The sequence below is a fragment of the Hypanus sabinus genome, assembly GCF_030144855.1.
Source record: "Hypanus sabinus isolate sHypSab1 chromosome 24 unlocalized genomic scaffold, sHypSab1.hap1 SUPER_24_unloc_8, whole genome shotgun sequence".
Classification (NCBI taxonomy): domain Eukaryota; kingdom Metazoa; phylum Chordata; class Chondrichthyes; order Myliobatiformes; family Dasyatidae; genus Hypanus; species Hypanus sabinus.
The window spans coordinates 266,266-288,957 of NW_026778951.1; the positions used below are offsets into that span (position 1 = coordinate 266,266).

Below are 22,692 nucleotides of genomic sequence, written 5' to 3' on the forward strand. Positions count from 1 at the left end.
GCATGGCTGGCTGTGATTGCTTTGGGGATTTCAGCCTGGGAAACAGATGACAGATACAGCCTCATCCAGCAGACCCTTGTGCTGAATGTCAGGATGGAGCTTTACTCCGTATCAGACCCCAAGACTGCATGATGGGACAGTGTGGAGGGACTTCACTTTGTGTCAGATCCCTAGACTGTGTGACCATAAGCTTCACCGTTTAGCTCCAGTTTCCCGCTGACCCAGCAGAATGGTTCATTCACTTTTATTGATTCACACTAAGTTTCAGAAGCAGCGTAAAGTCACACTTAAGCACATATCAGCCACAGAACCTTGGTCGATCAGACAGACATTCAATGTGTAACAGGTGGCAAGGGAGTTGGTGTGGATTTTGTCCAGACACACTCCCTTTGCAGAAACAATGGCAAAGTTGGGGGCTGATCGAAACACTCATGTTTTACCAAAATAGTTATATACATCATTAAATAATACCACAGTTAAATAGGATCAAGATCCAGTGCACGTCCAGGGGGAAATCACTTAACATCAGGATGTCGTGAGACAGTGGAGGAGTTGAATCGGGAGAGAGAATTGTCACCAACTCGACTCTGACGTCCCCATGTTCTGCCAGCTCCGCGTCCTAGCCCAAGCGAATGGGAAGCAGAGCAGACATCAGGCGGGGGAAGACAGAGGAGACACTTGGGTAATGTTTCCCAGATCAGTCCTTGCTCCAGATCATGTGGGAAGTTTCAATGGAAGGTGAAGGGCTAAAGGATGGGCACCAAGGGGCAGAGGGATTTGTTGCTTGGGGGAAAGGGGTGGTCACTCAGTCTGGGGCACAGAGATGGAGGGGCCCTTAGGGTCATCGAAACGGTCCATGGTCTTGAGGCTGGTCACCATGTGCAGGCCATATGTCAAGATAGAAACCATCAGAAGGCTTGTGAGGAGACCCATCCAGACGGCTGGCGTGAAGAAACCAGAGCAGTCACTGGCGTAGGAGAATCGCAGGCCCCTCACCCCGAATGCCTGGATCTGCAAGGAGCGCGAGATATGGGTCAGCAGCACAGCAAATGCACACAATGTCCGAGAGTGCAACTATCTATCTATCCCATTCTCCTGGCTGCAATCTAATCCAGGGGTTCAGGGGTTTATATATAGAATAACAGATCCTCAGGAAATGGTTACATGCTGGGATCCAATCTAGTGATTAAGGGGTTTATATATATGGAATAACAGATCCCCAAGTGTGGGTTACAGGCTGGGATCAGATCAAGAGGTTTGTGGGGTTTATATGTAGAATAACAGATCCCCAAGAGTGGGTTACAGGCTGGGATCTAATCCAGTGGTTCTGGGGATTTATATGTAGAATAACAGATCCCCGAGAGTGGGTTACAGGCTGGGATCTAATCCAGTGGTTCTGGGGATTTATATGTAGAATAACAGATCCCCAAGTTTGGGTTACAGGCTGGGATCTGATCAAGAGGTTTGTGGGGTTTATATGTAGAATAACAGATCCCCAAGTGTGGGTTACAGGCTGGGATCAGATCAAGAGGTTTGTGGGGTTTATATGTAGAATAACAGATCCCCAAGAGTGGGTTACAGGCTGGGATCTAATCCAGTGGTTCTGGGGATTTATATGGAGAATAACAGATCCCCGAGAGTGGGTTACAGGCTGGGATCTAACCCAGTGGTTCTGGGGATTTATATGTAGAATAACAGATCCCCGAGAGTGGGTTACAGGCTGGGATCTAATCCAGAGGTTCGGGGGTTTACATATAGAATAACCTGGGAGTGGGTTACACACTGGGATGTAATCCCAAGGAACTGGGGAGTGGGATCAGGAGTAGCTGGGATCTTTAAGCGGGATCGGGGGGAGGTTTGTATGCAAGTCCATCACTCACAGAACAAGCATCCTCCGCCTGTACCTGGAAATCGTAGATCTGGAGCCTCCAAGTCTGGGAGGTGGAGCTGGAGTGGAGGACAGAGCCGGAGGCCGGATCGTTGGAGACGTAGCCGCAGCGGTAGGAGTAGGCAGCTGGAGCATAGACATCAGTGACATTGAATGTGATGGCGTCCTTGTCCGAGGAGACCTCCACCTGGTCCAAGGTAAACCAGGGCTTGGCTGACACTCTGTATGACTGGTTGCTCATTTTAAAGCTGCAGGGAGTCAGAGCAGAATAATATTGTGGCTCATCATCACTCACAATAGTCCTGAAACACTTTGTGACAGCGAGACTTAATAATTACAATAAATTAAAATAAATACATGGAGCAAAAGGGGAATGAGGATGCAGTTCATGGATCTTTTAGAAATATGATGGTGGAGGGAATAAGCTGTAGTTGAAAATTTGAGGGTGTGCCTTCAGGTTCCTGTACCTCTTCGATGGCAATAATGAGAGGGTCCTTAATGACGGATGTCACCTTCTTGAGGGACCTCTGCGAAAATGTCCTCGATGAGGAGGAAGCTCGTCCCCATGATAGTGTAGGCTGAGTAAGGAAAGGGGGCAGGGCTCTCCCCAAGATGGGAAAGTATGTGAAAGAGGGGGTGGGAGGAGAGTGAGAGAGGGAGGAGGCAGGAGAGAGGGGGACTGGGGGAGTTGGGTGGGAGAAGAGATAGGGAAGGAGAGGGAAACCCGGGGAACGGTGCAGAGGGAGGGAGGGAGGGAGATGGACTGAGACGAAGAGAACGGGGCCCACAAGCAGGACATGTGAGTGAGGTGACATTGGGGTGTTCGGGGTCGGGGAGGGGCAGGAAGTGGAATCGCTGTCTGGGACAGACCCCGAAGACATAATCTTGGTACTTACGTGATCTTCACCGTCCCGAGCTTCTCCACGTTGCTGTACTCGAGGACAAGTCTGCGGAGTCGGAGGTGGGGAACAGGAACAGAGCGTTAGTGACCATCCCCACTCAGCACCAGGGAGTCAATCGACCCTCTGCCTAGAGCCACCAGACAGTGGCTGGGGCAGCAGTCCATTCCGAGGCTTGCGGCATCGTCAGAGACTGAGTACTGCCTCCTCCCCAATCCTTAACCCGAAGCCCCAGCACCCCACCCATGCACAGTAGGATCCCATGGATACCAGTGAGGAGCAGCTAAGGAAGTGGGCAGGGTACACACACACAACCTCACCTCAAAAATGGACTGACCCCTTCCTCGCCCCACACTATCCCACCTCTGTCCCATCCACTCCCCACCCGACTCTCCATCTCTCCCACCCTCCAAAATGGTCTCTCCCCTGCTCCAATCCATCATACCCCTCCCCTATTGACACACACTCAGCCGTAGAACATTCCCCCATCACACTTTCCTTTGCGGCATCCCTCCTCCCCACCTCTCGGCGCTCGTGAACCGACGGATGGACATGGAGGCATTAGTCCCAAACCCTCTTCCCTTCCCTCCACCCCTTTCATTCCTCCTCTCCTCCCTCCCCGTCTGTACAGCCTCAGCCTTGCCCTTCCTCCTCCCTTTGCTCACATGGCCTCTCAGTCAGCAGCTGGCTCAGGCGGTGCGGCAGACAGACACCGACACGTTGGCCCCTCCCTCCCTCCTACTCGCAGCTTCCCACACCGACTCGGTTTCTCCTCCTCCTCCTCCCCTTCACCAGGCCACTCACTCGGCGCTGTGGTTGGCGCAGGCAGAGCGGTGTAGCGACACCGTGGCGGTGCTCCCGAATGTGCGGTTGGTGAGGTCGACCTGCTCCTTGCCCCGGGTCAGCCACAGCTGAGACGCCCACAGCAGGATGCAGGGGGCGCCGCTCTGGTTGAAGGCTAGCGGCGGGTAAGCCCACTCACCCTCTTCCTTCAGCCCCAGCAGGTGGCGGCCAGGGGCTGGGGGGGCAGGTGGAACAGCCTGGACCACCTGCAGATATAGGGGACAGGGGAATGGTGTGAGAACCCAGGGCACCCAAACCCCATCCAACACTCCGAGTCATCCGCTCGACTCCCCCTCCCACATCCCCACCCCCAGACTGTACTCCCCCCCCTCACCAACCCTCTGACCACACTCCCACTTCCCCTCTCACATTCCTCCCCATGAAAACATCTTACCACACACTCCTTATCCCTTATCTGCATCTCCCCTCCACCCCACCTCTCCCCTACAACAACTTACCCGGGAGGGCCTGGAGGCAGTGAGGATGGCAGTGAATGGGACCCCATCCTCCTTCAGGACGTCCAGCACCTTCCCCACAATGTCATCTGTGGGGTACAGCAAATGGCAGTGTCACTCAGGGGCAGGGGGAGAGAGGGGAGACAGCACAGAGAGAGAGACTGACATGACGAGATTCCATCCTTGAACAGTCCAGCACAGAAACTGGCCCTTTGGCCCATCCAGTACATGCCAACCCACCACATACAGTATCCCATTCCGATCCCTCACTCAGTCAACACACTAGATGGACAATTAACCCGCATGTTGTTGGGTGTGCGGAGAGAAGGTCATGTGTGTCACAGAGAGCGTGCGAACTCCACACGGTTAGATCAAATCCGGGGCAGTGCTACCCTCCCCCCCCCCACCCTGAGAAAGCACACACAAGGGAGTGGGGAAAAGGACAAAAATCAAACACAAGAAATTCTGCAGATGCTGGAAATCCAGAGACACACACATACACACACACAAAATGTCGGAGGACCCCATCAGGTCAGGCTGCATCTATGGAGGGGAATAAACAGTCGACATTTCAGGCCGACACTCTTCATCGGGACTAGAAAAGAAGGGGGCAGAAGCCAGAAGAAGGTGTGAGGGAGGGGGAGAAACACAAGGAAACAAACGTACCGTTGGCAGCGAGGGCCTCCTTTGGACGTATCAAAATGGAGCTGAGGAGGATGAAAACAAAGTGGACAATAAGCAGGTGGGGTACAGACACACCCTCAGGTTCAACCCAAATCGCCACAGCAGCCCAAGGGCTTGCAGTTATTTTGCACACCTCTATCAAATCTCTCCTCAAAATCCTATGTACTACAAAATAAACTCCTAACCTATTCATTCTTCCCCACAGCGCAGGTCCTCAAAGTCCTGGCCACATCCTTGTAAATCTTCCCTGCACCCTTTCAGTTCTGTTTACATCTGTCCTGTACTTAAGTAACCAAAACTGCAAACTAGACCTCACCAACGTCTGACACAATTTCAACATAACATCCCAACTCCTGTGATCAGTACTTTGATAATGAAGGCCAATGCGCCAAAGGCTTTCTTTATGAACCTATCTACCTGTGACGCTAATTTCAAGAAATTATGGATCTGTATTCTTGGATCCTTTGTTCTCTGGCTCTGTGTAAGACTCCCAAAGTGTAACAACTCACACTTGTCTGCACTAAATCTGCATTTGGGCTCCTCGGGCTTAGGCGGATGCGGGCGATGCAAGGTTGGTTTAGGTTTCAGTTTTTCCTGTTATTTGAGGAAAGGGGGAATTATGAGTGTGAGGGCAGCTTGTTGTTCTCGGATGTGGGAGGTCCTGGAGTCTCCCAGCCTCCTGGAAGTCCACATCTGCGCAGGTGTGCTGAGCTGTAGCTCCTCAGGGACCGATGACCTTCGTCTGGTCAGGGAGAGTGAGGAGTTACAGGCAGGTGGTCACATCGGGACCATGGGAGGCAGACAGGTGGGTCACGGTTAGGAGGGGGAAAGAGAAGAGTCAGGTACTAGAGAGTACCCCAGTGGCTATACCCCTTTGAGTATTATTGGGGGGGGGGGGGGGAGGAGAGACAGCCTTCCTGGGGGAAGCAACAGTGGCCGTGCCTCTGGCACAGAGTTCGGCCCTATAGCTCGGAAGAGTAGGGAAAGTAAGAGGAAGACAATAGTAATAGGGGACTCAATAGTTAGGGGGTCAGATAGGCAATTCTGTGGACGCGATCAGGAGACCCGGATGGTAGTTTGCCTCCCTGGTGCCAGGGTTCGGGATGTTTTGATCACGTCCAAGATATCCTGAAGTGGGAGGGTGAAGAGCTAGAGGTCGTGGTACATATAGGTACCAATGACATAGGTAGGAAAAGTGAAGAGGTCTTGAAAGGAGAATATAGGGAAGGCAGTTGAGAAGAATGACCACAAAGGTAGTAATCTTGAGATTACTGCTGTGCCACGCGACAGTGAGAGTAGGAATGGACTGAGGTGGAGGATAAATGTGTGGCTGAGGGATTGGAGCAGGGGGCAGGGATTCAAGTTTCTGGATCATTGGGACCTCTTTTGGGGCAGGTGTGACCTGTACAAAAAGGACAGGTTACTCTTGAATCCTAGGGGGACCAATATCCTGGCAGGGAGATTTGCTATGGCTACTGGGGAGACTTCAAACTAGAATGGTTGGGCATTAGGAATCAATTTGAAGAGACTAGAGGAGAGGAGATTAGTTTACAAATAGAGAAAGCTGGTAGACAGTGTGTGAGGGAGGATAGGCAGGTGATAGAGAAGGGGAGCACTCAGACCGAAGGTGTAGGGGAGAAGGAAGAAAAAAATAACAAAGTTGATCGCATCGTTAGGGATAAGCAGAGAGGAAGAGGTGGAAAGTTTCTTAAATGCATCTATTTTAATGCTAGGAGCATTGTAAGAGAGGTGGATGAGATTAGAGCATGGATTGATACCTGGAAATATGATGTTGTAGATATTAGTGAAACATGATTGCAGGAGGGGTGTGATTGGCAACTAAATATTCCTGGATTTCATTGCTTCAGGTGTGATAGAATTGGAGGGGCAAGAGGAGGAGGTGCTGCATTGCTTGTCTGAGAAAATATTACAGTGTTGCTTTGGCAGGATAGATTAGAGGGCTCATCTAGGGAGTCTATTTGGGTGGAATTGAGGAATGGGAAAGGTGTAGTAACACTTATAGGGGTGTATTATAGACCATTTAATGGGGAGCGAGAATTGGAGGAGCAAATATGTAAGGAGATAGCAGATATTTGTACAAGGTTGTGATTGTGGGAGATTTTAATTTTCCACACGTAGACTGGGAAGCCCATTCTGTAAAAGGGCTGGATGATTTGGAGTTTGTAAAATGTGTGCAGGATAGTTTTTTTGCAGCAAATACATTGAGGTACCAACTAGAGAAGGGGCAGTGTTGGATCTCCTGTTAGGGAGTAAGATAGGTCAGGTGACGGACATATGCGTTGGGGAGCACTTCGGGTCCAGTGATCACAATACCATTAGTTTCAATATAATTATGGAGAAGGATAGGACTGGACCCAGGGTTGAGATTTTTGATTGGAGAAAGGCTAACTCTGAGGAGATGCGAAAGGATTTAGAAGGAGTGGATTGGGACAATTTGTTTTCTGGGAAGGATGTCATAGAGAAATGGAGGTCATTTAAAGGTGACATTCTGAGGAATCTTTATGTTCCTGTTAGGATGAAAGGAAAGGTTAAAAGTTCGAGAGTGCCATGGTTTTCAAGGGATATTGGAAACTTGGTTCGGAAAAAGAGGGAGATCTACAATAAATATAGGCAGCATGGAGTAAATGAGGTGCTAGAGGAATGTAAAAAGAATCTTAAGAAAGAAATTAGAAAAGCTAAAGAAGATACGAGGTTGCTTTGGCAAGTAAGATGAAAATAAATCCGAAGGGTTTCTACAGTTATATTAATAACAAAAGGATAGTGAGGGATAAAATTGGTCCCTTAGAGAATCAGAGTGGACAGCTATGTGTGGAGCCGAAAGAGATGGGGGAGATTTTGAACAATTTCTTTTCTTTGATATTCACTAAGGAGAAGGATATTGAATTGTGTAAGGTAAGGGAAAGTATGACAATTGAAGAGGAGGAAGTACTGATGCTTTTAAGGAAAATAAGGGACCTTACACAAAATTAAGGACCTTGAGGGAAGTTGGTGTAGAAATAGCAGGGGCTCTGACAGAAATATTTCAAATGTCATTAGAATCGGGGATGGTGCCAAAGGATTAGCATATTGCTCATGTGGTTCCATTGTTTAAAAAGGGTTCTAAGAGTAAACCTAGCGATTATAGGCCTGTCAGTTTGACATCAGTGGTGGGTAATTAATGGAAAGTATTCTTAGAGATGGTATATATAATTATCTGGACAGACAGGATCTGATTAGGAATAGTTAGCATGGATTTGTGCATGGAAGGTCATGTTTGACAAATCCTATTGAATTCTTTGACGAGGTTACAAGGAAAGTTGACGAGGGTAAAGCAGTGGATGTTGTCTATATGGACTTCAGTAAGGTTAGTGAGGAAGGTTCAATCGTTAGGTATTAATATTGAAGTAGTAAAATGGATTCAACAGTGGCTAGATGGAAGATGCCAAAGAGTAGTGGTGGATAACTGTTTGTCAGGTTGGAGGCCAGTGACTAGTGGTGTGCCTCAGGGATCTGATTTGGGTCCAAAGTTGTTTGTCATATACGTTAATGATCTATATGATGGGGTGGTAAATTGGATTAGTAAGTATGCAGATGATACTAAGGTAGGTGGTGTTGTGGATAATGACGTAGGTTTTCAAAGCTTGCAGAGAGATTTAGGCCAGTTAGAAAAGTGGGCTGAACGATGGCATATGGAGTTTAATGCTGATAAGTGTGAGTTGCTACATTTTGGTAGGAATATTCCAAATAGGACATACATGGTAAATGGTAGGGTATTGAAGAATGCAGTAGAACAGAGTGATCTAGGAATAATGGTGCATAGTTCCCTGAAGGTGGAATCTCACGTGGATAGGGTGGTGAAGAAAGCTTTTGATATGCTGGCCTTTATAAATCAGAGCATTGAGTATAGGAGTTGGGATGTAATGTTAAAATTGTACAAGGCATTGGTAAGGCCGAATTTGGAGTATTGTGTACAGTTCCAGTCACCGAATTATAGGAAAGATATCAACAAAATAGAGAGAGTAAAGAGAAGATTTACCAGAATGTTACCTGGGTTTCAGCACCTAAGTTACAGGGAAAGGCTGAACAAGTTGGGTCTTTATTCTTTGGATTGTAGGAGGTTGAGGGGGGACTTGATAGAGGTATTTAAAATAATGAGGGGAATAGATAGAGTTGACGTGGATAGGCTTTTTCCATTGAGTAGATTCAAACAAGAAGACATGATTTGAGAGTCAGGGGCAAAAGTTTAAGGGTAACACAAGGGGGAATTTCTTTACTCAGTGGTAGCTGTGTGGAATGAGCTTCTAGTAGAAGTGGTAGAGGCAGGTTCGGTATTGTTATTTAAAGTAAAATTGGATGGGTATATGGACAGGAAAGGAATGGAGGATTATGGGCTGAGTGGGACTAGGGGAAAGTAAGCGTCGGCACGGACTAGAAGGGCCGAGATGCCCTGTTTCCATGATGTAATTGTTCACTCTCTAGCTTCTCCCACAAAACCAACATCTAATCCAATTTAATACCTCATCTTAAATACCAAGCAACTAAACTTAGCCATGCATGAGGTGCTGGAGGATTGGAGGATCGGAAGTGTAATTACTACAGAAATCAGGGGCATAGATAGATAGAGTGGATGGCCAGAGTCCTTTTCCCAGAGTGGAAATGGCTAATACTAGGGGGTATAATTTTATTCGAGCCGCACTGAGACGTGGACGTGGAGAGGATGTTTCCTGTAGTGGGGGAGTCTAGGACCAGAGGACACAGATAGAGTGGACGTGGAGAGGATGTTTCCTATAGTGGGGGAGTCTCAAGACCAGAGGATAGAGACTAACTCAGAATAGAGGGATGTCCCTTCAGAACAGAGATGAGGAGGAATTTCTTTATTTATTTACTTGTAAATGACAGAGAAGGCCCTTTGAGCAGTGCCATCTAGTAATCCCCCAACTGAACACTCACCTAATCACAGGACAATTTACAATGACCAATTAACCTACCAACTGGTATGTCTTTTGGATTGTGGGAGGGAACTGGAGCACCCAGAGGAAACCCACGTGGTCATGGGGACAATCTAGAGGCAGCGGTGGGAGAGAGGGGAATCTGTGGCATTCATGGCTACAGACGGCTGTGGAGGCCAAGTCCCTTAGAGCAGAGGTAGATAGGTTCACAGAATCAGAGCCAGGTTTGTTACCACGGATAAAGGTATATCATGAAATTTGTTGTTTTGAGGCAGAATAACAGTAAATACAAATAGTGTAGGACAGAGGAAATAAACAGCGCACAGGAGCAAAAGTGAGGTAGTGTTCATGGACTTTCGAAATTTGATGATGGAGGGAAAGCTAAATGTTCCTAAATTGTTGAGTGAGAGTCTATAGGCTCCTGTATACCCCCTCCCTTATGGTGGTAATCAGCAGAGGGGATGCCCTCCATTGACTGGTAAGGTGGGGTGCTGCAAGAATGAGAGTTGGACTGACTGAATAACTGACAAGGGACGACGGGCAGAAAAACTTAATATTTTAAAGGAGCGTAGGAGGTGCTGCAGATGCTGGAATCAGAACAACACACACAAAATGCTGGAGGAATTCAGCAGGTCAGGCAGCATCTACGGAGAGGAATAAACAGTTGTTGTACAGGATGGGAAGGGAGGGGGAAAACGGTGGGGGGAGAGAGAGAAGTACAAACTGGCTGGAAGGAATACAAGATATCAGCTTATTCTGGCTTCCACCCCTTTCCTTTCCAGTGCTGAAACATCGACTGGTTAAAATTCTCTATGTATGCTGCCTGACCTGCTGAGTGCATCCAGCTTTTGGTATGTTTCTCTTATAAAGCCATATGGAACAGTACCACTTGAGAGTCGAACCCATCCCATGAGGAATCCCAGCACAGAGCAGTAACATCCCACGTCCACCCTCCCCTAGGGGAAGCCCCACACTCACCCAGAGCTGTAGGGGAGGCGAACAGCAAGCAAAGAGGGGACACTGGCATTGAGCCGGAGATCGCGGATGGTTAGTGGGTCCACGTACAACGGACCAGTCCCGACAGTGGCCTGGAGGAGAGGCAGCAGGGAGCTGGTGGCATGCCAGTCCACTGAAGGCAGGACGAGGGAGGAGGGTGACGATTCCAGGGCCCCCTGAAACCCAAAGAGCAACAGTCAGCGTTTATTGATATCGTACCCCACCGGTACTATACCCCGGCATTACACAGCCACAGACCTGTCCCCACCGGTACCATACCCCAGCGTTACACAGTGACAGACCCGTCCCCACTGGTACTGTACCCCGGCATTACACAGTGACAGACTCGTCCCCGCTGGTACCGTACCCCGGCGTCACACAGCGACACACCCGTCCCCACCGGTACCGTACCCCGGTGTCACACAGCGACAGACCCGTCCCCACTGGTACCGTACCCCGGTGTCACACAGTGACAGACCCGTCCCCACTGGTACCGTACCCCGGTGTCACACAGTGACAGACCCGTCCCCACCGGTACCGTACCCCGGTGTCACACAGTGACAGACCCGTCCCCACCGGTACCGTACCCCGGTGTCACACAGTGACAGACCCGTCCCCACCGGTACCGTACCCCGGTGTCACACAGTGACGGACCCGTCCCCACCGGTACCGTACCCCGGTGTCACACAGTGACAGACCTGTCCCCACCGGTACCGTACCCGTTTGGGGTGAGCGACTGCCGATTACCTGCAGGCGGTGAAACGCACTGTCCTGTTTGTTTCCGTAGACCCCTCCATACACGGTGAAATCGTCAACACTGAGCTGCAGGGAGAAGCACAGAAAGGGTGAGAGTGGTATCGCTGGGAGATCACCTCTGTCCCATCAGAGGCAGGGTGGTGGGAGCACGCGGGGATGCCGTGCATGGTGACAGCACTCCCACAGACGGGCAGCTGCTGTTGTCAGCAGCCAGAGAGAGGAGCAGGGTAACATCACCGTCCGACGTGGCAGAGTTGGTCTATTATTGTCACGTCTTGCACTCTGCTTGTGCATTCAGAATGCAGGATAAAGTTAACAGAGTGCAGTGCAGTCAGGCAATGAGGTTGAGTGTCAGGTCAAAGGTCATCTCATCATACTGGGGAACCACTCGAAGCTGTCCTCGGGCCTGGTGGGATGCTTTTGCATCTTCTGTCCGATGGGAGAGGGAATGCCTGGGGTGCGTGGGGGCTTTGACAATGCTGACTGCTTTAGCAAGACAGCGGGAGTATGGACAGAGTTCACAAAGGGGAGGCTGGCTCCCGCCGTGTGCTGAGCTCTTCCGCCACCCTCTGCAGATTTTTGTGGTTACGAAGCCGCAATGCATCCAGATGGGAAGCTTTCTGTGGGTGAGGGGTGACCGAGGGCTCAAGGTGGCGGGTCAGGACAGAGGACCCTCAATACACCTCGGCTCTCTTGCGGGTGCAGTGGAGTGTGGAGGAAGGGAATCAGATCAGATTTACTATCATTAACATATATCATGCTGTTTAAGGTTGCAGTACAGTGCTAAACATCCAAGATATTGTTAATTATAATGAACACATATATGAAATAGTTCAATAAGTAGTGCAGAAAGAGTGCCAAAATAGCGAGGTTGTTGTCCGTTCCGAAATCGAATACCGAGGGTAAAGGCTATTCCCAAATTGGTGCGTGTCCTCAGGCTCCCGTACCTCCCTGATGCCAGCACTGAGAAGAGGGCATGGGCTCCTTAACAACGTACGCCGTCTTTTTTTAAGTGTCACTTTTTGAAGATTTCTTCGACGGTAGAGAGGGAGGAGTTGGTTGAGTCTCTGCAGAGGGGGAGGGGGTGTGGGGGGGCAGTGGGAAGTCAAGTTTTGGATCTGGGCACCGACACTCGCAAACCAACTACCCGGCGTCCTCACCTTTTCCTGAAGAAAGAGTATGACAGTCTTGGGGCCCCTCCCCAGGGCCTGCCTCAGATATGACACCAGCTGCTGTTCAGAGACAATGTGGCCTTCATTAGGAGCAGGCTGGGAGTGCCACAGGGAGCTGAGGGGCAGGAGAAAGAGAGAGAGTGTCAAGTTTATCAGCCAACTCCTAGCACACGGAACCAAAGAGAAGGTTGGGAATGGGCAAATCTGGAGGTCAAAGCTGCTGGAAGTCAGAGATTGCATAGCATTAAAAAAGGAAGTATGACAGAGCTAAGGTGAGTGGGAGGACGGATGATTGGGAAATTTTTAAGGAACAACAGAACTTAACTAAAAAGGCAATACGGGGATAAAAAATGAGGTACGAATGCAAGCTAGCCAGGAATATAAAGGAGGATAGCAAAAGCTTTTTTAGGTATGTGAAGAGAATGAAGATAGTTAAGAACAATGTTGGGCCCTTGAAGAATGAATTGGGTGAAATTGTTATGGGAAACAGAGAAATGGCAGAAGAATTTAATAAGTACTTTAGGTCTGTCTTCACTAGGGAAGACACAAGCAATCTCCCAGATGTATGGATGGGCCAAGGACATAGGGTAACAGAGGAAACAGATTGACATTAGAAAGGAAACGGTGATGAGTAGACTGATGGGAATGAAGGCTGACAAATCCCCAGGTCCAGATGGTCTGCATCCTAGGGTACCAAAGGAGGTGGCTCTGGAAATTGCGGATGCATTGGTAATCATTTTCCAATGTTCCTTAGATTAGGATCAGTTCCTGAGGATTGGAGAATGGCTAATGTTATCCCACTTTTTAAGAAAGGAGGGAGAAAACAGAGAACTATCGACTTGTCAGTCTGACATCGGTGGTGGGGAAGATGCTAAAGTCCATTATTAAGGATGAAATAGTGGCATATCTAGATAGCAGTAATAGGATTGGGCCGAGCCAGCATGGATTTACCAAGGGCAAATCATGCTTGACTAATCTATTGGAGTTTTTCGAGGATGTAACCAGGAAGTTAGACAAGGAGATCCAGTGGATGTAGTGTACCTTGATTTTCAGAAGGCATTTGATAAGGTCCCACATAGGAGATTGGTGGGTAAAATCAGAGCTCATGGCATTGGGAGGAAGATATTGACATGGTTAGAAAACTAGTTGGCAGATAGAAAGCAAAGGGTCACAGTGAATGGGTTTTTCTCGGAATGGCAGGTGGTGACTAGTGGGGTGCCACAGGGCTCGGTATTGGGACCACAGCTGTTTACAATTTACATCAACGATTTAGATGAAGGCACTGAAAATAACATCAGCAAGTTTGCTAATGATACTAAGCTGGATGGCAGTGTGACATGTGATGAGGATGTTAGAATTCAGGGTGACTTGGATAGGCTGGGTGAGTGGGCAGATACTTGGCAGATGACGTTTAATGTGATTAAGTGTGAGGTTATCCACTTTGGGAGTAAGAACAGGAAGGCAGATTATTATCTGAACGGTGTAGAGTTAGAGAAGGGAGTAATACAAAGAGATCTCGGAGTCCTTGTTCATCAGTCACTGAAGGTGAATGAGCAAGTGCAGCAGGCAGTGAAGAAGGCCTTTATTGCAAAGGGAATTGAGTACAAGAGCAAGGAAATCCTCTTGCATTTGTACAGAGCCCTGGTGAGACCACACCTGGAGTATTGTGTACAGTTTTGGTCTCCAGGGTTAAGGAAGGACATCCTGGCTGTAGAGGAAGTGCAGCGTAGATTCACAAGGTTAATTCCTGGGATGTCCGGACTGTCTTACGCAGAGAGGTTAGAGAGACTGGGCTTGTACACGCTGGAATTAAGGAGATTGAGAGGGGATCTGACTGCAACATACAAGATTATTAAGGGATTGGACAAGATAGAGGCAGGAAATATGTTCCTGATGCTGGGAGAGTCCAGTACCAGAGGGCATGGTTTGGGAATAAGGGGTAGGTCATTTAGGACAGAGTTAAGGAAAAACTTCTTCTCCCAGAGAGTTGTGGGGGTCTGGAATGTACTGCCTCGGAAGGCAGTGGAGGCCAATTCTCTGGATGCTTTCAAGAAGGAACTAGATAGGTATCTTATGGATAGAGGAATCAAGGGATATGGGGACAAGGCAGGAACCGGGTATTGACAGTAGGTGATCAGCCATGATCTCAGAATGGTGGTACAGGCTCGAAGGGCCGAATGGTCTACTTCTGCACCTATTGTCTATTGTCTGCAGGCCATTTTGTGCAAGTCTGGGGCCAAGCACTGGAAGTGAAAGGGCCAGAAGCAGCTTGCGCTGGGGTCCGAGGCCCATCGTGGGTGTGTGGGAAAAGGATGTGCCTTGCTCTGCTAAACAGAATGGGTTTGGGAGGCAGTGGAAGGAAGGAAGGAAGGAAGGATGGAAGAGACAGGACACCCAGTGTTCGCTGAGAGAACAACTTCAACCCATCGATTCTCAGACTGGTACACCCAAGGCTTCATTTTCAGATCGATCCCCAGTCTAGCTGACAATGGGAGCCTAAACTCCAGACACGTGCCCCATGATCCAGGCAGTATCCTGGTGAACTCTTCTGCACAGTCTCCACGTGCTTTCAGAGTCAGGTTTAATATCACCGGCAGATGTCGTGACATTTGTCATTACATTTATCATGAAGGTGCCTAAGAATTTTACACGGTACGGCATTTGTCAATGTGGAGTGGAGTGCAAGTTTGGTGGGAGCAAAGGATGTTGGGAATGTTGAGGGTGGAGCCCTGCAGAAAGGGTGTGGGACGGGTGACAAGGGTGGCCTGGCTGCAGACACACCCAGCCCTGAGACACCAGGCAAGGTCATTTGATTCCAATCAATTAGTTTATCGATCATTACAGAATGTCTCTGTGGTGCTTCCCGCTCCCTCTCTTGCCCCTTCCCTTTTTCCTAACCATGACTCCTGCCCCTTCCCAGTCCACAATAGGGACCCATGTCAGAATCAGGTTTATCATCACTCACATATGTTATGAAATTTGTTTTTCATTTGTGTCAGCAGTACAGTGCAATACATAAAATTACTACAGTCCTGTGCAAAAGTCTCAGGCACCCTATATAGTCATATAAGCCCAAGAATTTTGCACAGTACTTTGTATATCAAATTAAATAAGTAGCGTAAAGGACAGGGGAAAAAAAGTGAGGTAATGTACAAGGGCTCATTGTCCATTCAGAAATCTGCTGGCACAGGAAAAGAAGCTGTTCCTGAATTGATGAGTGTGTGTCTTCAGCTCCTGTACTTCCTCCCCGATGGTAGCCATGAGAAAGGGCAAGTCCCAGATGGTGCCCGCGATGGGTCCGGGGTAACTGTGACTAGTATTCCTCACCTGATTATTCTAATCTAAATATTTGATTTTTAATTTTGTCTTTCAATGTTTATGACTATATTGATTTATCTTTGAGCCTGCACCTTGATGTATGAAAAATGATATATAAAGTAAGTTATTTTTAAAATACAGCCTAAGCAAAGATGGTGCTGTTGCAAGACAGTAGCATCCATCATCAGCTTCCCTCCCCACCCCAACACCCAGCAGGAAGGAGGTACAGGAGCCTCAGGACCCACACCACCAGGTTCAGGGACTGTTATTACCCCTCAACCATCAGGCTCCTGAACTTCACTGAAATGTTCCCACAACCGATGGACTCACTTTCAAGGACTTAATCTCATATTCTCCATATTGATTGCTTATTTATTTTCTATATTTTTCTTTCTGTATTTGTGGTTTGTTGTCATTATACATATTGATTGGATGCCCAAGTTGGTGCGTTCTTCCATCAAATGTTATGGTCATTAGCCTATTGAGCATGCCCGCAAATAAGCGAATCACAGGGTATATGGTGACATGCATGCAATTTGATAATAAATTTACTTTGAACTTTGGAAAGATGAGAAAGAATTTCACATTCAGGCACCCTGTATTGCATTTCTCACCAGCCCAAGATGCCACTCACAGAGAGATGTGGACTTCCACCTTAGACTCTCCCTGTACACCAGCGCTGCTCGGAGTCCTGCAATTCCCCTTACATTTTACCTCCCAAAGTACACACATGTTCCGGGTAAATGCCATCTGCCATTTTCCTGCCCCTATCCTGCTGAAAAACCTGACAACTGCATGAGGACGGGATCACAGAGGCGGTGAGGGATCCCGGGGAGGAGTGGGGTCCACCCGCCACACTTCCCTTCCCCACTCACCCGTCCGTAGACCATGCCAACAGCGGGACCTGGTCGGTACCCCGACCGCCGCTCAGCGCCGAACCCAGGGCCAACCCCAGCAACCAGACCCCCGCTGCCATCATCGTCCGCTATCACCTGACTTCCTTCCCGAAGCCAGTGTGTAATGCGCTTGCGCAACTTCCCTAACACCCCGCCCTCTTGTAGCAATTCTCTTCGTTCATTGGCAGAAGGTTCCAAGCTCGAAACGCATTGGGTAACATGCCTACCACTCATTTCGAGTTCCGCCCTTGGCTGAAGGCAGGGCGTAAACGATAGCGCAATTCCGATGTCAATCATTTTTAGAGGTAGCTTTCTCTTCTGATTGTAGGACTCCTCATCCCTCTCCTGTCAGTCACCACTGGGCCCCGCCTCCTCCGCTCTCTCATCCCGAGGGTCGTTCGTTCCTGAACCGTCTCTGACTTTGCGCACAAAGTTTCAAACGGGCTGTTGGTCAGACCACGTTTGGAGTATGATGAGCAGTTTCGGCCCCATGTGCTGACGTTAGGAATCAGAGAAAGTTCACGATAGCACGTGACTTATGTAAACATAAAAAAGGAAATGCCAACTTCATAACTCTTTCTCATTGTTCATTGTTTTCTTTGTTTACTACCTTTTTCATCAACTCATAATGTTAAACAATCTCATTTTGTGAAATGTTTTCAACTTTAGAAGTCCTTTTTTAAACACACTAAGTCTAAAACAATGGGGGTAAGGCTAGATACCTGAACACGCGGCAAAGAGAGAGGATTATTCTGCCTCCTCAGCCACTTGCCCTGAGCTATTAGGCTGTGGAGATAGTAGCTCCAGATTCCTGGTGGAAGCGGTAAAGACAGCCAAGCTGCTTGGCACCCCCACAGGTGGAGCACAGCCACAAACCACCCGTCAGCCCGCTCCCGGATCGACTTCCCCTTCCCCTCAGAGTCCGTCAGCTTCACGCTGGTGTTCTCTGACCTCTGCCTCACCTGCGGGAGGACCAGAAAGTAGGATGTGGAAGCTGCTGACCCCAGAGAAGATCAAGGAACCAGAGAGGAAGTACGCAAGGGAGAACCTTGAAAGCCTGCTTTTGATTCCCAGGGGTGAGACGGGGCACATCTCAGTCCAAGGAGAACATCAAGAGGTTCTTCATCCGCAAGGGTATCCAGAATGTAAGGCAGGGGCAGAGGGAACTGTGAAAACTCCAGACTGAGTTACAGCAACTCCTCCTTCTGCAGTGGAAGGGGGTGGATGTCAGGGAGTAATTACGAGAACTGAAGGGCCGGCAAGCCCAGCACTTCGCCGCCGAATCCTCCAAGATCATCTTCCGATCAGGGGTCCGAACCGTGGAGCAAGATGAGATGTGCTCACGCTTCTTCTTCCAGAAGGTGCACAGGGGGATCTGTGATCAACAACCTTATAGAAGAGGACGGCTCAGTCGAGTCCTCGCAGACAGACTAAGGATCTGCAGCTCCCTCTATGCCGGTCTGTACGATGAAGAGGCCACAGACTCCACAGCCTCCCGCATCTTCCTGTCGTCTATCACGCAGCTCTTAGATGACGGAAAGTGGGAGAGTCTGGATCAGCCACTGACCATGGACGAGCTGACAGGCTCCGTCCGTTCCTTTGGGTCAAATCGGACTCCCAGAGGCGACGATTTACCGGTCGAGTTGTATTCGGCTCTGTGGAACCGGATGGGCCCTGAGCTGCTGGAAGTGGACAACGCCATTAATCTGGCCAGCTGCATGTCAGAGTCCATGAGGAAGGGCATCATCACCCTCATCTACAAGCAGGGGAAGAAGGAGGACATTAGAAATTGGAGGCCCGTATCACATTTTAACCTCGACTACAAGATCCTGTCCAAGGCTATTGCTAATAGGATCACATCTACTCTGGGACAGGTGATCCACCCGGACCAAACCTGTGCTGTACCGGGCAGGAAGATCTCGGTCAGCCTCACTGTGGTGAACTACATTTACCTGTCTGACACGCCCCCCCTCCCACAGACCCCTGTATAAAGGCGGTTGGAGGCACTGCTCCTCCCTCAGTCTCCAGGATGTAGTGTGGTGGTCTCTTCCTGCTGACTGATCTCTTTCAGCGAATAAAAGTCCATGTCGCGCCTCACGTGTCCGAGAGTTATTGATGGTGCATCACTCACGCTGCTGAGGGACACCATCGCCTACGTACAGGGGGGTGGACGCCTGCCTGGTCAGCTTGGACCAGGAGAAGGCCTTCGACGGGATATCACACGCGTATGTGATGGACGTACTCTCCGAAATGGCGAGTGGGCTGTCAGATCCCTCCTGTACGCCCGGGACGTCGTCTCCACACCCCACTGCCCACGGCAGGACTGCAGTGAGGCAGTCGGTGACCCACCTCTTTGCACACTGTGGGTTCGCGGAAAAGGTGTGGAGGAGGACGGAAGGGACGGTGTCGAGATTCATGCCCAGCAGCTGTGGAACCGAGGACCCCCGGGGACCAACACCCGGTGCTGCTGGCAGATCATGGACTCGGTGAAGGTCCGTGGGGGCACGCTGCCGGAACTTGGTGCAGCCACCGCAGGGGGGGACCACGATTTGCTTCTCCCGCGGGAGAGGGAGGGGTTTGGTGCGGGGAAGAACCCCCTCGACGACGGCTGTATTGTGAACGTGAACGTTACACCTTATGGAATGTAATGATAATGTCTGTGAAGAATTAGAATTATTGAACGGCTTATTGTTGTAAACAATTTTGCTGTGCATTAAGTTTATTTTGATAATAAAAAGTAGACTGTGGGGTCTATCTGGGGTGGGACAGGTGAACGACCATGTCTGGTATAAGTTGCTGGAAGTGCTGGAGCCAATGGAGATTCTCGAGCGGGTGAGTGGTCCTCGTCACGAGGTTGAGGCCACTCCAAGGCGGATTTCCCCTCGTGATGTTCTGATCACAAGCAATGGTGGTCGACACTGCCGGACTGTTGTTCCTTTGGTGAATAGCTTCAGCGAGTTTGCCCCGTGTCGGAGATTATGCATGCTTTTCGATTTCTCAAACTTTCTCGCTTTGTCTAAATCCGGCAAGTGGGGTTGGAGAAGGGAAGGAAACTTGTTCTCTCACTGTTACCAATCAGGTCGGAGGTACAGAAGCCTGAAGGCACACACTCAGTGAATCAGGAACAGCTTCTTCCCCTCTGCCATCCGATTCCTAAATGGACGTTGAACCCCCTTAGACACTACCTCACTTTTTAATATATATTTGCACGATTTTTAATCTATTCAATATAGGTATACTGTAATCGATGTTGGCCAAGTGGTTAAGGTGTTCGTCTAGTGATCTGAAGGTTGCTAGTTCGAGCCTTGGCTGAGGCTGCGTGTGTGTCCTTGAGCAAGACACTAAACCACACATTGCTCTGCGATGACTCTGGTGCCAAGCTGTATGGGTCCTAATGCCCTTATCTTGGACAACATCGGTGGTATGGAGAGGGTAGACTTGCAGCTTAGGCAACTGCCAGTCTTCCATAAAAAAAACCCTGCCCAGGCTTGCGCCCCAGAAACTTTCCAAGGTGCAAATCCATTGTCTATCCAGACTAACAGAGCCTCCGCTGTAATTGATCTACTTATTTATTTATTTTTTTGTATATTATGAATTGCATTGAACTGCTGCTGCTAAGTTACCAAATTTCACGTCACTTGCCAGTGATAATAAATCTGATTCTGATATTATTTTCTTCTTTTTGTATTTGTCTTTTGCACACTGGTTCAATACCCAGTTGGTGTGGTCTTTCGTTGATTCATTGGAGTTACTGAGTGTGCCTGCAGGAAAACGAACCCGCTGAACACCGGCGGCTCCTCGGTAGAGATCGTAAAGAGCACCAAGTTTCTTGGTGTTCACCTGACGGAGAATCTCACCTGGTCCCTCAACACCAGCTCCGTAGCCAAGAAAGCCCAGCAGCGACTCTACTTTCTGCGAAGGCTGAGGAAAGTCCATCTCCCACCCCCCCATCCTCATCACATTCTACAGGGGTAGTATTGAGAGCATCCTGAGCAGCTGCATCACTGCCCGGTTCAGAAATTGCACCGTCTCGGATCGCAAGACCCTGCAGTGGGTAGTGAGGTCAGCTGAGATCATCGGGGTCTCTCTTCCTGCCATCACGGACATTTACACTACACGCTGCATCCACAAAGCAAACAGCATTATGAAGGACCCCACGCACCCTTCATACAGTCTCTCTCCCTCCTGCCATCTGGCAAAAGGTTCCGAAGCATTCAGGCTCTCACGACCAGACTATGTAACAGTTTCTTCCCCAAGCTATCAGACTCCTCAATACCCAAAGCCTGGACTGACACCTTGCCCTATTGTCCTGTTTATTATTTATTGTAACGCCGGAACTGTTTTTGTGCACTTTATGCACTCCAGTGTAGGTCTGTAGTCTAGTGTAGCTTTCTCTGTGTTTTTTTCTATTACGTAGTTTAGTCTAGTTTTTTGTACTGTGTCATGTAAACAATGGTCCTGAAAAACGTTGACTCATTTTTACTATGCACTGTACCAGCAGTTATGGTCGAAATGACAATAAAAGTGACTTGACTTGACTTGAAATTTACTTTGTGCTTTCTCTCATTTCTTCAGCCTGACACTGTACGGCGAGCAGATTAACCCGTCCTGGTACACAGGAGGTAATTGGAGTTCTCAGGGGAAACGTCACTGGTTACAGCCAGAAGTGCAAACTCCACACAGATACAGTGTGCTAGAAAGTTTGTGAACCCCGTAGAAGTTTTTCTATTTACTAAATATGACCTAAAATGTGATCAGATCTTCATGCAAGTCCTAAAACAAGATAAAGAGTCCAATTAAGTAACACAAAACATTATACATGTTCCATTTATTTATTGAGAAAATGATCCAGTATTACATGTATTTGTTGGGAAAAGTATGTGTGCCTTCTACAAAAGCTATTTGGAGTCGGGTGTTCCAGTCAGAAGCTGTAGAGGCACACAAAGTCAAGTTACTGACAGAGCCTGGTCTTCTCAAGAAAGATCTGATTACGTTCATCATGCCTGATCAAAACAACTTTCAGAGGACCTTAGAAGTAATTGTGGAAATGCGTGAAGCTGGAAAAGGCAACAGAAGTATTTCTAAAGACATGAGTGTTCGTCAGTAAGAGAAACTATCTACAAGTGGGGGAAATTCAGTCCTGTCCCTAGGAGTGGGCATCCTGCAAAGATCACACCAAGGGCACAACGTGCACTGCTGTGGGGGGTAAAATGAGAACCCAAGGGTAACAGCTAAAGACCTGCAGACATCTCTCGAGCTTGCTAAAGTCTCTGTTCATGTGTCCACTATAAGAAAAGGACTGAACATGACTGGTGCTCACGGAAGGACATGCAACTCCCTGGGTCGCCTCAGGCTCGCTCAGCTCGTTCTTGTCTAGGGGGAGCAGCCTTCGGCCCCGCCAAACTGGGTAATCAGCTGGTGTGGATGCTGTGTGATGTCCCCGCCTCGCCCAAAACCAGACAGTACACCATATGCGATTAAATGAGTACAATTTATAAAGGTTACTATAACTAAGTGATTAATAACAATACAGTATATATGAAGAGAAAATTAAAGAAAAGGCGCCAAACTTATCAAAGTCCAAACCACTTCGTGCACAGCCGTTGGAGCTCAATTACTGAAGTCTTCTGGCCACCATTCGATCCCCTCCGAACTCCTCGACTCGCAGCTCAGGACCCTCCGAGTGGTCAACCAAGCACATCTAGCTTCATCCCCCCCCCCCCCGGAGAATCTCCCGGCCTCGGACCCCCCTTTGGGGTCCGATCCTCGCCCAGCTTAGAGCATTGCGTCCTCTCTCTCGACCCCCTCGCGCCGATCTGCCCAAAAGCCCGTCAAC

General features: G+C 48.9%; 1 protein-coding gene across 1 annotated transcript; it reads right to left on the minus strand.

The window, feature by feature from the left end:
• Positions 1 to 228: 228 nt before the first annotated feature.
• On the minus strand, positions 229 to 16,982 carry atp6ap1a (ATPase H+ transporting accessory protein 1a). The gene is made up of 10 exons (XM_059957679.1): positions 16,836 to 16,982; positions 12,631 to 12,757; positions 11,462 to 11,536; positions 10,697 to 10,890; positions 4,752 to 4,792; positions 4,089 to 4,174; positions 3,592 to 3,836; positions 2,785 to 2,835; positions 1,905 to 2,136; positions 229 to 1,011 (listed from the first exon to the last, which is right to left on the minus strand). The coding sequence occupies exons 1-10, from the start codon at positions 16,937 to 16,939 to the stop codon at positions 802 to 804; spliced, it is 1,365 nt and encodes a 454-aa protein (XP_059813662.1). The 5' UTR covers positions 16,940 to 16,982; the 3' UTR covers positions 229 to 801.
• Between the last annotated feature and the right edge of the window lie 5,710 nt (positions 16,983 to 22,692).

Bases quoted from the DNA above. Each gene is read 5' to 3' on its own strand.
- atp6ap1a (XM_059957679.1), bottom strand. From the start codon at position 16,939: ATGATGGCAGCGGGGGTCTGGTTGCTGGGGTTGGCCCTGGGTTCGGCG. The intron at 3,837-4,088 runs GTAAGTTGTTGT...CTATATCTGCAG, and splicing joins CTGCCTCCAGGCCCTCCCGG to GTGGTCCAGGCTGTTCCACC. The intron at 2,836-3,591 runs GTGAGTGGCCTG...CCGACTCCGCAG, and splicing joins TGCGCCAACCACAGCGCCGA to ACTTGTCCTCGAGTACAGCA.